This window comes from Elgaria multicarinata, chromosome 5 (genome assembly GCF_023053635.1).
Source record: "Elgaria multicarinata webbii isolate HBS135686 ecotype San Diego chromosome 5, rElgMul1.1.pri, whole genome shotgun sequence".
Lineage (NCBI taxonomy): Eukaryota > Metazoa > Chordata > Lepidosauria > Squamata > Anguidae > Elgaria > Elgaria multicarinata.
This window is the reverse complement of record NC_086175.1, coordinates 74,532,994-74,549,674: the sequence shown is the minus strand read 5'-3', so window position 1 is coordinate 74,549,674 and position 16,681 is coordinate 74,532,994. Positions and strand designations below refer to the sequence as shown.

General features: G+C 42.9%; 1 protein-coding gene across 2 annotated transcripts in view; it reads right to left on the bottom strand.

Annotated features, from left to right (window-relative positions):
* GART (phosphoribosylglycinamide formyltransferase, phosphoribosylglycinamide synthetase, phosphoribosylaminoimidazole synthetase) overlaps positions 1-16,681 on the bottom strand; it is a 48,237-nt gene that overhangs the window by 5,183 nt on the left and 26,373 nt on the right. For both annotated transcript variants that reach the window (XM_063126682.1, XM_063126681.1), the window contains exons 11-20: positions 13,859-14,090; positions 10,240-10,334; positions 9,169-9,278; positions 7,839-8,037; positions 6,251-6,502; positions 5,445-5,597; positions 4,474-4,677; positions 3,687-3,815; positions 2,560-2,690; positions 330-471 (exon numbers count right to left, since the gene is read on the bottom strand). In XM_063126682.1, coding sequence (XP_062982752.1) covers positions 330-471; positions 2,560-2,690; positions 3,687-3,815; positions 4,474-4,677; positions 5,445-5,597; positions 6,251-6,502; positions 7,839-8,037; positions 9,169-9,278; positions 10,240-10,334; positions 13,859-14,090 — 1,647 coding nt within the window. The remainder of the gene's footprint in view (positions 1-329; positions 472-2,559; positions 2,691-3,686; positions 3,816-4,473; positions 4,678-5,444; positions 5,598-6,250; positions 6,503-7,838; positions 8,038-9,168; positions 9,279-10,239; positions 10,335-13,858; positions 14,091-16,681) is intronic.

The window sequence follows — 16,681 nt, the reverse complement described above, 5'->3', positions numbered from 1 at the left end:
ACAGTCATTAATGTTGTTTCATTACAACTTGGGAACAAATGATCAGAAAATAGTTTAGCACTGCACTGTGGAATCAACAATCACAGGGATAGCTGGTTTGCTAAAAAGATGAAGCAATGCTGTTTTCATTTGGGGGGAAAATCTGCAGGAAATGTATGACTATCCCCCAAAACCTGTAGGAAATACTGCATTGTTTTAAAACTAGGAAATTAAAACAAAATTTGCCTCATTAAAAGCGACTATACTACCAAACTGCTTCATATGCTAAATACAGCATTTAATTACGTCAACATTTCTAGTTTATATCCAGTACATTCAGATGCATTTACCATCCCACTTTCGGACAAAAGGGCCAGATAAGATCCGCATAAATCCCGCAAGGCAGATCAGTTCAGTGGAGAACTCTTCAAGGACTTTATCAACTGCACTGTCAAACTCCGTACGACTGCTGAACAGCTTATGGTCAATTACCTAAGAAGCCAAAGACAGGGTAGAAAAACAATATATGATGGGGTTCATTTAGTCCAGCTTTTCCCAATTCCGTGCCCTCCAGATATGTTGGACTATGCCCAATTTATCATCATCGATAATGAGCTTTGGCTGCTGGCCTTGAAGAAGGTTAAGCAGGAGTTAATAGGAAGAGCTGGGCCAGGGATAGTCACAGCCAGGGCTCTCCAGAAGGGGAAGGGCACTTACCCCTGGTGACCAGATATGTGGAGGCCTATCTAAGAATTTATTCTTTCACTTGTTCAAATCGTTTCACATACATTCTTCTCAACCATCCTTACTACTGCATAAAGTGGAGCTGTATTTATACCCATATTGCAGATGGGACATTAAGGATGAGACAGACGGGCTTGCCCCAAGGCCACCTAGTACACTCATGGTGGCGGAGAGAATGAACCAGCGGACAATAATTGCATTTGTACAAGCCAAATTTAGTCCCTTCTTTTGGGATTGCAACCTTCAGGGGCACATTTGGTGGCAACGGGAAAGAGGCGCTTCTCGGTGGCTGCTCCCCAGCTGTGGGACCCTGTACTGAGGGAAGCTAGGTTTGCTCCCTCTTTGCTGTCCTTCTGCCCACCGGCAAAGCAGGCCTTTGGTGTGTAAGCAAAACTGTTGAGCTGGAGGCTGTTTTTATTCTGTTGCCGTTGTGTTACCTTTTTTTTTTTTAAAAAAAAATGTTTATTGTTGCTTTTATCAGTGATTGTAAGCTACCTTGAGTACCATTTTTGGTAGAAGGCAGGGTACAAATGAAATTGATAAATCAGTCTCCTAGATTGTTTCCGTCGCTGTAAAGCACAGTGGGAAACCTATGGCCCTCCAGTTGCTGTTGGACTCCAGTCTCATCAGCCCCAACCAGCATACTAATAATCAGGAATGATGGGTACTGGAGTCCAACAGCATCTAGAGGGCCACAGGTTCCCCATCCTGGCTGTAAAGCCTTACATTGTTTTATGGAATTTAAAAATTAGAAAACTCAACTTATTAACAAACTTACCCTTGATAACTATATACCAGCCTGATATACAGAGGTTCAGAAGGCTTAAATCCCATTGAAACCCATGGAGCTTAGGGTGTGTGTGTGTGTATAATTGATATTAACTATGGTTGTAATTTTTTTTTACCCACGATGAAAGAAGCAGTCATAACGCCAATTGTGGTTTGCTCTATTCATTGTTTAGACCCAAAAGCATGGCTTGAGCTTCCAAATGAACAGAACAGGCATGGTTTTGAACTGCTTTTCTGAGTGTGTGTTCTATCTGACCACTTCTGTTTCTAAGATGCAGAGGACCCCAGAGATGATTAGCTAACGGCTGTAACTTAGCAATTTGCTAAGACACAATAAATCTGATCTATGTGTTGATTTCAGTTATCAAGCCAAACCACAGCCAGCACAATCCATAGTATGCAAACCCACTTTAAACTAGTTTCTGATTTTGGTTTGCCCACTGATTGTAAACTGTTATCTGTCAACTCAGACATCATGCCAAACCATCATCAAACTTCCTAAAGCATGGTTTGGTGTGATAGCTCTGGCTATTGAGCAGTATAGAAATATAATAAATAAATAAATTTCTCAACTGACCTCAGCTAAAGAGAATTATTGGCATATCATGTAAGAAATAATGTAACAATGAGAAAAGTTTAGAACTGTTATATTGCACATATTCTTTATAATGTCTGAGCCCTAAAATAGAGTATGGTGCTTGTTAATCTTGTTAAGGGTTAAATTATAGTGCAAGAACAAGGCTACTTCATGTGAAATATGAATGATTTGATCTGGAATGGGGTGGCTTGAGTGAGGGTTTTGGGGTAATTTACAAGAAGACCCCTAAAAGACCCCAGACTCATATCTGAAATAGCCCCAGAAGTATATTCTAGACTCCTGAGCCATGGACATGAAGACCTTGAAGTTTGATTCTATGCTAAGCAATGTTAGACCATTAACTTTAGCTAAGACGTGCAGGACTGTCTTTGAACAGTGCTGTTTCTCATTTATTGCACACAGCAATAACTGTTAGGTTAAATATGATAAACCGCTGAATGTTTACTTACTTTTGTAGGAATGCCAGCTCTTTCAGCTTTTTGTAACCCTTCAACACCAGCTTTGTTAGAAATGACAAGCACTATTTGTGCAGAGCTAATTGGCTTCTTTGTGCTGGTTATTAGAGCTTCCAGATTTGTACCTGAAGAGTCCAAAACAATAAATGATACTCTTAAATGTTTTGAAAAGCTTTCTAAAAGTAGCATCACTTTATTAATGAATCCAACCTACAGAAAACCAACAGTGACCTTCAAAAGTGTATCCATCCATGACAAAATATATCCTGGGTTTTTTTTTAAAAAAAAATCACATGCAGTCCAATCCTACTCTTAGGTAAGTGTGTATAGGATTACAACCTCAGTGTTTCTAGTTTGATGGCAAAAGAAGATTTTGCAGCATATTCCAAACATTTAAACCAAACTATTAATTATTTCCTTCTTTCCCACACTTAACACGATTCAACAGTTCTTCATTCTCCGTTGTTGAGTTCAGAGCGTTCTTCTTTCTCCTTCATGTTCACACCACTCTAATTCTAAACAAGTGCCTTTTCTCAAATGCTTTGCATTTGGGTTCCATAGAGCTTGTGTCGATGGGTACAGATTTCACAAATAATTGCAAAAACCTCCTCCTCAAAGCAACCTGCTGCTAAAAATCTGTTAGATTCTGCTGCACTTCAGATAAGAATATTTTTAAATGTCCTCTCTCTCCCCCACAAACTCCTGACCCTGAAAATTGCACATGGAAATGATGGGACCTCTGCTTGTTTGTTTGCAAAAGACAGCGTTTGCATTTTGTGTTTAGGCAGAGGGGTGACTGATCACGTACTTCTGCTTTTCAGTACCAGCTGTACAAGTGGGAGGGTGCTACTGCACTCATGTCCTCCTTGTGGGCTCCCCATAGGCATCCAGTTGGACACAGTGAAAACAGAATGTTGGACTAGATCTGGTTTGGCTCTTCTTATGTTCTTTTAAGTATTATCATGATTATCGCATAAATTTAGAATCAGGAAATATTTTTCCTGTTGGGTTTGACCAACCTACTTTAAGGTTGTCCATAAAATGACCAGACTTGATTCCCCACAAGATACCCCAAAGTTCCTTTTTTAAATTTCTTGGAGTGGAGAATACAGGAATCTCACCTGTTCCAGAGATGAGGACGGCCACCCTTGTTTTGCTTGGTTGGGTTTTGCTCTGTTGTCTGTCGGAGGACTGTAACCGGTTCGCTTGTAAGGCTTGAAGCAAGTTATTGACTTTAACATGGGCAGACCCTTTAATACAGAGAAGAAAGATTAGTTGGAAACAAACAGTAATAAAATAATCGCTCAGACTGTACTGTGAATGTAAGATAAATTACCAGATTCCCAACTTTCTCACTTTTCCAATGGTGCATCTAAAACATGGGGATACACTGTGGCTTTATTTTGCTGAATTGGAAGGGACTCAAAGGCTCATCCAGCTTGACCCCTTGCTCTAAGTCAAGATGTTTTATACCTATCTCTGAGCGACACCTGCTAGTCAAACAACTTCTTGAAAACCTCCAAAGAAGGAATCAGCCATGTTTCTACGCAGCTTTATATCAGGCCAAACAGCTTTTATAGTTCTACTGTTTATCCTGAATTTATCATGTCGTGCTTTGAATACCGTCTTTTTAAAATGAGATATACCTAGGACTAGAGAGAATATGGATGGATTTATGATATAAGCAGGGTTTAAGACATGAGGGAATCTACTGCCCTTCAAAGCACAGCTATGTGCTGTATTTTTTTGTGAACTGCCCAGGGAGCTTCGGCTATTGGGCGATATAAAAATGCAATAAATAAATAAATAAATATTGGCCAATTACAGATTTCAAGACAGCTGGGTCAACATGGCTATGGCACCATCACCACATTATGCGTAATCGTCAAGAAGCCTCAGTATAGTCACCTGCTTGATGGCGTACAACCTTCCCAATCAACCATGCCTCTTCATGCCTCTGGATGTCCTTCAGAACCTGCCCAGACAGTTCTTTCTGCACCACTAAGATTGCACCGATCCCGCAATTAAATGTTCGAGCCATTTCCTCTTCTGATAGGTTTCCCTCTCTTTGAAGCCAGGAAAAGATGTCTGGCATCTTCCAACTCAAGGCATCTGAAAATAACCAGAGTTGTCTTTTGACAAACATTTTACAGCAGAGAAAATAGGCACACACAAGTATGGTACTCAAATGTCTCGGGACGGTGGGGGCTTGAATGCACTTTACAAATGGAAAAATTATCAACCCAATTACAGCATTAGCAACAGGACTTTCCTTTCCTCTCCTCCACTGCTGCACCCCGAAAAGCACTTCCAATCTGCCTCGGAGGGTCCCCCAATCCTCTGGAGATCTGAGGGATGCACAAGGACCTCTCTCATTCTTCAATTAGCAGATAGACACCAGTGGATACAACCCATTTCAGTTAGGGTTGAAACCTTTAACCAATTAATTGATTTTAAAACTTCTCAATTAAACTAAAACAATCTAATAAACACATTTTTTAAAGTTGGTTATTTTTTTAATATAAAGTGTGCTTCATTCTCATATGTAAATATATACATATTAAATAAACTAAAGAGGCTTTTCAGAGTGGCCACCTGCCTTATGTCTCACTCTGAGAATTTGTCAGGGTGAGGCATAAGACAGGTGGTCACCGCCACTCCAGACATCTGTGCCAGCTACTTTCCTGTTGAGGCCGCTGCAGGAGAGAGTCCAGCAGGTCTCAAGCTGCTTCAGCCTAGTCCTAGCAGCACCAGTGGGGTAGAGGGGAGAGAGAAAACAGTACTATAAAGAGGAAAAGGTTACTTATAAAAAATCAGGAAATCTTATACCATATTTGCAGCTTTGGCCTAGCTGTTACCCATTGCCAGGTCTTTCTTACCTAGAACTACACCAAATGATGCTGGGAGTACGCGTGGGATGTTTTCCAGCAGCCCTCCGCCAGTGATGTGAGCATATGCCTTCACGTGACCTGAACGAAGGACCGGCATAAGAACTTTGCTGTAGATTTTCGTCGGAGTAAGCAATTGCTCACCTGCGAACAGAAACAGGCAAACAATTACTACAAGACAGAAATACACACCGGGGCGAAATAGAGCAAGGAGGCGTAACGTGGATATTGTTGAGCCTCTTTCACAGCTTAATTCATGGCTCCACACCATTGGGGGAAAGTGGGGCTGCAATGCACTGTGGTGTGTTTTCCCCAGTGCTGCCCCTGATCTCTACACTCAATGCATGGACATCTACAGAGAGAAAGGCTATGCGCATAAGCTTCCGTGGGAGCTGGAACCCTGAACAGGTTGCATAGAGGTCTGTGCACATAGGCTTTCCCTCTACAAACATCCACAGCTAACATGTGAATGTCAGAGACAGGACTGGGGAGACGTCACACCAGATTGGGGCAGAGACAGCAGTGGGGTCCCACTTTCTCTAATTGTGTGGCGGCCCCTTCACACGAATAACGCACGACAAGGGCTACTGAAGCACAAATATCACATCAGCATATATACAGAAGGAAGAGTTAAAAGTGTTCCAGTATTTGCACCTACCCCTCTTTCCTTAGCTGCAGACCTCCTTTTAGAGCAAACCCCCAAAGGAAATATTCCAGTAAGTGTGAACAGAGGAGGACCCAGAATTCATCCTCATACTGTACTGAGAAGAGGAGGAGATTGTATTGACAGACCTTACCTAATGTCTGGTCACCAGAGCCGCCCACTGAAGGAGAGGAAAAATCCAAAGAGGACTTTTCGACGATCTTCCTCACAAGGCTAAACCCGTTGCTGTGAACGCCCGAGGAAGCAATTCCAATAATCACATCCCCATCAACAATTCTGTCAAGCTGGGGAAGCATCTGTCCTCGTTCTACAGCGCCAACAGCGAAGCCAGCCAGGTCATACTCCCCAGGTGGATACATGCCAGGCATTTCAGCAGTTTCTCCTCCTGAGGCAGGACAGGGACAGAGAAAGACATTGTGAGAACATAAGAACAGCCATGCTGGGTCAGACCAAGTTTCTCTCTAGTCCAGAACTCTGTTCGCACAGTGGCCAACCAGTGACCAACAAAGCAGGACATGGTGCAACAGCACCCTCCCACCCATGTTGCCCAGCATCTGGTGCACACTACCTCGAATACTGGAGATAGCACACAACCATTAGGGCTAGTAGCCATTGATTGCCTTTGCCTCCAGGAATTTATCCAACCTCCTTTTAAAGCCATCCAAATTGGTGGCCATCACTACTTCTTGTGGTAGTGAGTTCCATAATTTAACTATGCGCTGTGTGAAGAAGTACTTCCTTTTATTTGTCCTGAATCTCCCACCAATCAGCTTCATGGGATGACCCCCGGGTTCTAGTATTTTGAGAGAGGGAGAAAAAAGTCTCCATACCATGCATAATTTTGTAGACCTCTATCATGTCTCCCCTTAGCCAAAGCAGTGGTGGCCATTGGAGAAATCCGAACTCCTGGAGTCTTATATGCATGGAAGTATAGCAAGCCCAGCCTGTCAGAAAAGCTTTTTGCCCTTTAAGAAATGGCACGTTTTGAGTCATGCTATTAAAAAAAAATGATTCAAATTTTCCAGGTCTAATTTTCCAGTTCTGACTGTTCTGATACGGAGAAGAAAGCAACCTATCAATGACAAGAAAGAAACTTTTTAAGCCAGACTTTCTGATTTATTGCACTACAACTCCCAACATTCCCAAGCCATGGATGATGAGAGCTATAGTCCAACACATCAGGAGGGCCCCAGGTTGGGGAAGCTGGTTGAAGTAATGAGCAAAGGAGTTCCAAGAGGAATGGTCAGAAGAGTGAAAGAGCAGCTGTACTTTGAGGGGAAGTTTTGAGAAGGAGACAGCCTCTCACAAAAGGAAAGGGCAAGACCCTCAAGTTACGTCACCAGGAGAGCCACGTGCTGTAACCTTTTCTGGACTAGACCAGTTCAGACTTCCAATAGGGGATCATGTGTTTGAATGCTCCCCCCATGTATAATAACTTCCCACACAGAGAAAAGCTGCATCCTGGAGGGGAAGGACAGGGAGACAGTCTAGGCTGCCACCCTCACTCTCCTTCAGACGATCCCCATTTTAAGCTCCTCCCACTCTCAACACAGTGCACACTGTGACAACCCATTGCAAATCCAATGTGGATTCGTACTAGAGCAGATTCGTACTTGCATAGATGCAACTCCATGCACCACCTTCAACAAAATAACCCGTTTTTCGTCTAACCGTGATGAGAAATTTCTCATGCCAAAGAAGAAATGAGGGATCGTTCCTACCAAGGAGAGCACATCCTGCCAATTTACACGCCTCAGCTACTCCAGCTACGATTGCCTGCGCCATCGCCACATCCAGCTTTCCACAGGCAAAATAGTCAAGGAAAAAGAGGGGCTCAGCTCCCTGAGCTAGGATGTCGTTGACACACATGGCGACCAAGTCCTGGCCGATCGTGTTGTGCTTTTTGCACAGCTGGGCAATCTGTAATGAGAATTGGGAAAATAATTTCAGAGCCTGACATGTCTTGGGTACAATATCTGAGAGACTTGCCTACCCAATTGCAGTGGAAAGCAGGCAGGTCACTTAACTGTGGGAGACGCTGAGGTACACTCTGCAACTCTCTTTCTTGTCAATGTGGCTTGAGAAAGAGGCACAGATGATGGGTTATGCTCTTGGACATTTCCCCCCAAATATATTGGCAATTATTTACTTACCAAATCCAATATAACCATATCCCTGTATCAGCTTTCCCCAACTTGGTGCTCCCACCCCAGATGTTTTGGACTTCAAGTCCCATGAGCCCTGTCCAGGAATGCTTGGAGTTCTAGTCCAGGGCACCTGGAGGTTGGGGAAAGCTGCCCTATGCTCTCCCTTACAAGGCACACTGTTCTCTAAGATTTTTGCTGTATGAACCACACCAAGATGTGACATCATTGGACTTTGGGATTCTTTCCCTTAGGTAGGCAACTGGCTGCCCTCCAGATGTTTTGGACTGTAACCCGTGTAAGCCCCAGCCAACATGGCCAATGGTCACAAATTAGGCAGGGTTGCAATCCACAATACATGTAAGTCACTAGGTTGTCAACCCCTGTCCTATCTATTAGGCAGGCGGAAGAATTGTCAGCAAAGAATACTGAACAGAATTTCAGAAATTTGCAAACAATACTGAACAACCAATGGCTAAGAGATAGGTAGTGGGGCAGACTAAAAAGAAAAGGCAGAGGTGTGGGGGAGGGGTCTAAACTCCAAAACACTATTTTGAACCCCAAATAAGGAAGGTGCTGGAGGGCAACACTTCGCTTTGAAGCCTCACCGTGTTTATTTTAAATAATTAAAATATCTTAAATAAAATAAAAATCAGGAGTGGCGGGAAGCAAGAGACTTGACCGTGGGCACCAGGCTGGAGAACCCAGAGCTACTTGATCCTTCTAAATGGAGTTGCCGGGGATTGAGCCTAGGAACTTCTCCATGCTCTACTACTGAGCGATAGTCCCTTTCCCATACCAAAATTATAAATGTGATGTGAAACTAAACATTCAATTACCACGTAAAATATCAGTTGTCAAGATAAGGCTTGCAAAGAAATGCATTCAATCCCCTCCTTCTCCTTACCTTGAGCTTTGTTCCAACACCATCAGTTCCAGATACTAAAATTGGATCTTTATATCCAGCTTCCTTCAAGTCAAAAAGGCCAGCAAATCCTCCAAGCTCAGCATTGCAGCCTACCAATCAGAAAAAAGGGCTTGTTAACAGGTGCTTTGGGGGGATCCTGCAGAATTATTTATCAAACTTCTCCTCTGGCTTGTTTCCCCCATCCTGAGATTGTGAAATAATACCTCAGAAAATATGATACAATGGGCTGGCGAAGAGGACAAGTTTCTCCCTCGGGATTGCAGATGCCAATAGTGGTACTATTCTATAGGTAGTCAGCTGGAACTAACAGCGAAGGTGAGGGAAGAGCCTGCCCCTCCTCCTATTCTACATCACTTTTCTTTGGTTTACGGTGCAATCCGGTCCCACGATGTTCCATGAGGTTGACTCCATAGCAAGTGTGCTTAGGATTGCAGCTGCTGTACTTCCTTACCTGGGAGCAACCCCGTTGAACTCAATGGGACCTACCTCTGAGTACCCCAAAGTAAAAGACTGCTCTGTCAATCTTGTATTTACCCTTGCAAAAGAAATCTTTATGTTGAAATGAGTTAAAGGATAAAATATGCCAAATGGAATTTATTTCATTTAAGATGAGTTTGTAGCACAACTCCAATATTCAGAAAACTCAGCATAGTGGCCAATCTGGATGCTGAACCATGAGTTCCCAATTTTATTTATTATTGCATTTATATCCCGCCTTTTTTCCTCTAAGGAACCCAAGGCAGTGTACATAATCCTCATCCTCCTCTCCATTTTATCCTCACAACAACAACCTTGTGAGGTAGGTTGGGTTGAGAGTCTGTGACTGGCCCAAAGTCACCCAGTGGGTTTCCATGGCTGGGTGAGGACTAGAATCTGGATCTCCCAACTCCCAGTCCTACACTTTAGCCACTACACCACACTGGCTCACCAATGCAAGACACAAACACAGTAGCTGTACATTATATATTATCACAGAATATTAATGAGGTAAGTGAGTGAATGAGCGCTACACAAGCATGTTAATTAAAAACAATCAAGCTTTTATCTTACCTGGCCTGGATGTGGCTGCTGCTAAAGGTTTAATTTTCTGAACCAAGGTGTTACCAGCTGCAATATCTACACCACTGTCTTTATAAGTCAGGCCTCTAAAAAGGCAGAATAGCCAGTTATCAATTCAACCATACGTATGATCTATCAGCAGCAGTATTTTCCAGTGCCAGTTATTCGGTTGTAACAATTAACTGGGATCTCAACTGTCAACTTTTGAACTCACCCTGCTTCTGTGCCTTCAACAAGCACAGGTAAGAGTCCTGGTTTATCTATTACATTTCTATGCCACCCAATAGGTGAAGCTCTCTGAGTAGTTCACAACAATTTAAACCATAAAATACAACAGGATAAAATAGAATTTAAATGTTTAAAACAATAGTATAAAATAAAGACAAAAACCAAAGTATAACTGAGCAGCAGTGCAAAAATAAAAATAAAATGATTTTGATTTAAAAAACATGTTTTTCAGATGGTGAACTGAGGCAGTGTTCTGATGGGCCTGATTCCAGAGGTAGGTAGCTCTGTGCCAGTGCTTATGTTCCCTGTGCTCCTGGTGTGTGCGGTGCCTCAACTGGAACTAGGCCCCTGCCCATCCAAATGAAGACCAGTGCAAGCGCTGAAGCCTGGCTCCCCACTTTCCCCATCCCCAGCTGTGTAGTACAGCTACAGTGTGCTGCTGAGTGCATGGAGTGCTAGAATGTGCCCTCATGTGGAGAGAAGTGATCGCTATCCAAACCATCAATGGTTTGGCTGGAATTTTAACACATGACTACCAGGTTGAAGTCCAGCTTCTGTCAAATGGATCATACTGACTCTTTCACACAAGGATAATGGGGGGGGGGGCTCTCTTAGAATAATAGCAGTAGGATTTAAAATGAAATAAAACCAAATACATTTTTAAAAAGTATATAGTCTAATACACACATCTGTCAAAGATATGTAACTAAAATCTTTATATTTGTTGTCTAAGTATTATTTCAGTCCAGGGCAAATCATCTGAGAACTAGGCTGCCTCTAACCTTATTTTCCATAGGTTAGTCCTATGGAAGATGAGGTCTCTTAACACCTCTCTTAAGTCTTCGCAAAGGCCTTAGAACAACCTGGTCCCTCCAGATGTGTTCGATTACAACTCCCATAATAACCCCAGCAAGCTATGCTGAGGACCAACACATCTGGAGTACACTAGGTTGGGGTAGGCTGCCCCAGAAGCAAATACTAATTTATGCCCTCGATACAATATGTTTAGTATAAGGCCTTGGTGGCAGTCATCACTCCACATCCACTATGTGTTGTCAACATAAGTCTAGGTATTTTTAGTTCTGCTGTGACCTGTAGTACCTGTTTCATCAGAATGCACAAACATTTCAACTTTGCCAACATGTACTTGAATACGCTGGTTCTTACCCCTACTCTCCAGCCATACATTCAAATTCATTATAACTATTTTGGCTGAGGGCTGAAACAGTGCTTCAAATCAAGATTAGCAGAGTTATGCATGATAGGCTTATTTACCCAAGTGTAAGCATGCAGGGCCCCAATTCCATCAGGACCATGGTGATTTAAGCTCCCTGCCCCTCATTTTCATCCTGAAATTCCAATCTCCACCACGAGGGAAGGGTTATTAAAAAAAGAAAAAAAAATGTCTGCATTGATTCCAATGTACACCGTGGTCCTCAGAAGAATGTGTCGTTTGGCCCTTAGAACTTCTACAAGTGTAAAGTTGTATGCAATTAACCCCTCCTGCCAACAGAGGCATGCGTCAGCAGAAGCGAGAGGGAAGCAATTCTTCTTCCCTCCTGCAGCCACTTCCCACCCTCAAAATCTGCTGCAGAGGTTGGAGGAAACTCTTGAGCAGATGGGGAGTGGGGGCTGTGCAGGGCTATAGGGAAGAAGAGAGACGTGGAAACTCCTATTGCACATGTGGAAGTCCAGTTGGGCAGCACTGAATTTTACCCATAAAAATAGACAATATTTTAATACATATTTGAAAACAAATTTGACCTCATGGCATACAGCACACTACACAGATTTACATCCTTTACCCAATAAATGATCAAATACTAGACATTCAGGAGAAATAAAACTAGATACTATGCCATTTTTAGTAACTTTATTGTATGTACATAAGATTAGTAGTACAATGTACTAAGGCTTGATGTCATATGCTTTTCAGCAAAGTTAGCTTTATACTAACAGTCTATAATGCATTACAGCGCACTACATTGTCAGAAGGTAATTTCATTTTAATGGTTAATATTTGGTGGCTTTGGTCAAAAGACGCTCTTGTCTAGATCAAGAGGCACCTGTCAAAACCAGCAAGAGCTTGCCTGCTTCCAGTTCTTGTACTGACAGAAATATTTGGATTAATGGATAATTTTGTTAGTGCAGTTGTGTTAGTTCAAGGTAGAAACTAATGCAGTTATACCAGTACAAATGTCTTTCCACTACTTAATGTTTACAGGAATAGCCTCTACAGGTACAAGTGGATTATGTGTTGGTACATTTTTATCTACCAGAAGAGGTGCAATATTAGGGCTTTTATATAGCTCTATATTCTAAGAGGGATGTAGTTAAAAGCTGCACACAAAGCCAGCAAAAAGCTATATGTGGACAAACCCTAAAGAATTCCCATATCTGATAAGCCTGCTTCTTGCAATACTATTTTAAAATTAAATGGAAATGCAAACAATGTTCTTTACCACTTATTTTTGGGAGAGTGAAAGCTTAATAAAAGTGAGATTCAGGTGGTATTCCACACTGGTCCAATACTAAATCATGGGTGGGCAACCCTTTGGCTCCTGAAGGCCACATGAGGTGGTTGGGTGACGGCAGAGGTGGGCAGATGGTAGCTCTCCAGATTATTTATCTGTACTGGCCAATGGTCATGAGCACTGGGAGCAGAAGTCTCAAACATCTGAAGGTATTCTTTTTGCCTACTCCTGAGTAAGGGGATATGCACCATCCCTCCAAATGCATGCACACACACTCCCCCCTACCACAGCAATTATAATGCACAGCAACTTTTCTCCCCCCCCCCATCTCATTATGCAGGGATGGGGAAGCTTAAACCTCCCCTCCCCTCCTGATTGTGCTGTGCACCAGGGCGCATGGGGATGGATCTCCTTGTGCATCCTGTTTCCTAGCAGAATTGGACTCCCACCAGCCTTGTTTGGAGAAGATACTAAGAATTCTCTCTCTGAGAGTCTTAACCTTCTAACACAAATACAATTCCCAGAGTTCCATGTGGGCAAGCCAGTACAGATAAACTGGTGTAACACTGTGATATGAATATTTTGTAAGTATACATGGAAAAATACATGTCAGCATCCTATGCTTGCTTATCCATGTTTTTAAAGTCTTCAGGAAGACTTATTCATTACCCAAAGCATACCTAATCCTTGCACTCTGTTGTTGAGATTATACACAAGCATATCTGTTAAGAATGTTTATATGAGGCTATTGCGAAGTTTATAGACATTATACTAAACATACAATGGTTATGTAACAGTTTGCATGAATCATGTCTTCTGTTTATTTAAAGTTAAACAGAAGACGTGACTCATGAAGAACATTACATAATGACTTCAATCAGTCTTCCACTTTGCCTTCGGATAGATACCTGGATTGTTTAAGGAAAGCAATAGCTCGATAACCAATATCCTTTCTATAAATGGCCCCTTGGAACCGAATGACTACCACTCCTTTGTTGGCTTCTTCCAGTGCAGACACAAGGTCCTTCTTGACAGCTGTCACGGTGAGGACTCGGCCTCCGCTGGTCACTATTTTGCCATCCTTCATGGCTGTGCCAGCATGGAACACCTCCAAGCCTAGGTCTTTAGCCTGAGAAAACCCTGTTACAAAGGTAGCAATATAAATGTTAAAAAACCCAGTTATTTCAAAACCTTCGCCATGCATCGATTGGGTAACCTAGCAATTACTTACATACCTGGGCACTCATAAGCCCCTAAACTTGTGGATGTGTGAATATCCAATGCAGGGTGGATGGAGGACAGATGGGATCCTACCCTCCATGCTCCATCCACCCTGCAGTAGTTGTTAGAAGCTCGATTTTGAGCGTCTACCTGGGCAGCTTCAGAGTGGGATGGGGAAGCCCCACATCACTAAGAAAGCTGTCTAAAGCAGTTTCCGCACCCTCTTCTCCTCCTCACCCCCAGGAACACCCTCTTTCTCCCTGTCTGTGCTTGATTTTACAAGGAGAAGAGGCAGTTCACTCTGCCCTGGCCGTGAAGGCGAAGGGGCAGGAAGTACAGTTTCCTGGCTCCGGCTTTGGAGTGCTGTCTCTGAGGTTGGAGCCAGAAAACTGAAAAATCCTATGACCCCCCCCGCCCCCAAACGGTCCCTTAATAAAACAAAAAGGTACTAAGTCAAACCAGTAAAAGCTTACTTAAGAGTGTATGAATCCATCTTTCTAAAACGTCTGTGAAATCACATTTTCTCCGTACCCGATACTATAACAGTTACACTAGTTACCGGTTTGTTTCTGAGCACAATTCAAAGTGCTGGTTTTGACCTTTAAAGCCCTAAATGGTTTGGGACCTACTTACTTGAAGGACAACCTTCACCCATATCAGCCTGCCCACATTTTAAGATCAAAAAGAGAGGCCCTTCTCATTTGCCCACCTGTGAAAGCAATTAGGTGAGTGTCCACATGGGAGAGGGCCTTCTCTGCAGTGGCTCCAAACCTCTGGAACAAATTTCCATCAGGGGTCCGCCATGCACCATCCTTGCAGGCTTTTAAGAAGGCCTTAAAAACATTTTCTTTTACCGTTCCCATGATGAGTACTGTTATTGCTATTGTTGTTCTTGCTGGTTTTATTGTTGTCTATTTTATTGTGATTATATTTTTATTGCTTTTAATATTTTAACTGTTTTTATGTATTTTATTGTTGTAAGACGCCTTGTGAGGACTTCTGCCTTGAAAGGCAGCCAAGAAAGGTTTTAAATAACTTAAATTAAATACTGTAGTGTGACTGACTGCTCAGAGGAAGCAAACTACATTTGATGAAATGGTATGGATGAGTTTCGCCATACTCTCTATTATGCATGTCTTTCTATTGATTATGCGGGATAAATTTAGGCCTTGTGGAGGGTGCAGAAACCACATAGTTTCACCGGCTGGCATTCCTACAAAAAACAGACCAAAAGCACACCCCACATTTATTTTTTGTTTTGTTTTATTTATTAAATTTCTATATCGCCCAATAGCCAAGGTTTTCACATGCAGACATCCTCACACCCTTCCACCTTATCTTCCTTCCTAGACCAGGGGGATGGCAATCTCTTTCAACCCGAATTCAGTTTTGGAGACGCTCTCGGAGGGGCCCGAATTCCAGTGGTGGGCGGGGCCAAAAGCAACAGGGATGTGGGCAACAGTACCAAAAATACCAGCACAATTTAGCTTAAAGCTCTTACTGCCAATAACTAGGCCTTTGGCGAGGCATTTCAATCTTTTAGAATGGGGGAGAAAGAGCTCAAAAGCCACCAATCAGTGGTAGTTTGAGGAAAGGAGATAGGGCCAGTGGAAGGGGGCATGGCGTATGGGGACACCCAGAGGTCGAAACTGGAACATCAGGAGGGATGGATTAGAACCACCAGCACCCAGGCTGAGGTTCCCCAGCCCCATCCTAGATATGAAGATTACTGCAGGGCAAGAGCATAACCTGATCACCAGATGGCTAGTCTATCTGTATTTTAAAGTTGCCATTATTCCTTCCTGTATTTCAATAAGGTGGAATTCACCATGTGATGATTTTAAAGATGCATACAGTTTAGGTCAGTGAGTGGCCACACTTTTTGCACTGGGAAATTACACAGAAAATAGAGCCATAAGACAACTGCTCTGTAGGCGAGCCTGTGTAGTGCAGTGGTCCAGGTCAGATTGCCAGTCACTGTCTCTCAGCCTAACCTATCTTGCAGGTTTGTTGAGAGGATAAAAGGGGAGTGAGGCGAAGAATCATCCATGAATCATAGAATCATAGAATAGCAGAGTTGGAAGGGGCCTACAAGGCCATCGAGTCCAACCCCCTGCTCAATGCAGGAATCCATCCTAAAGCATCCCTGACAGATGGTTGTCCAGCCGCCTCTTGAATGCCTCTAGTGTGGGAGAGCCCACAACCTCCCTAGGAAGCTCTGTATTTCTTGGAGGAAGGGCGAGATAAAATGCAATACATAGAATCATAGAAGCCAGATTCTGGCTGGCATCAGGAAAAACTTCCTGACTGTTAGAGCAGTACGACAATTGAACCAGTTACCTAGGGAGGTTGTGGGCTCTCCCACACTAGAGGCCTTCAAGAGGCAGATGGACAACCAGCTGTCAAGGATGCTTGAAGGTGGATTCCTGCATTGAGCAGGAGGCTGGACTTGATGGCCTTATAGGCCCCTTCCAACTCTACTATTCTATGATTCTATTGACCTAAATGAG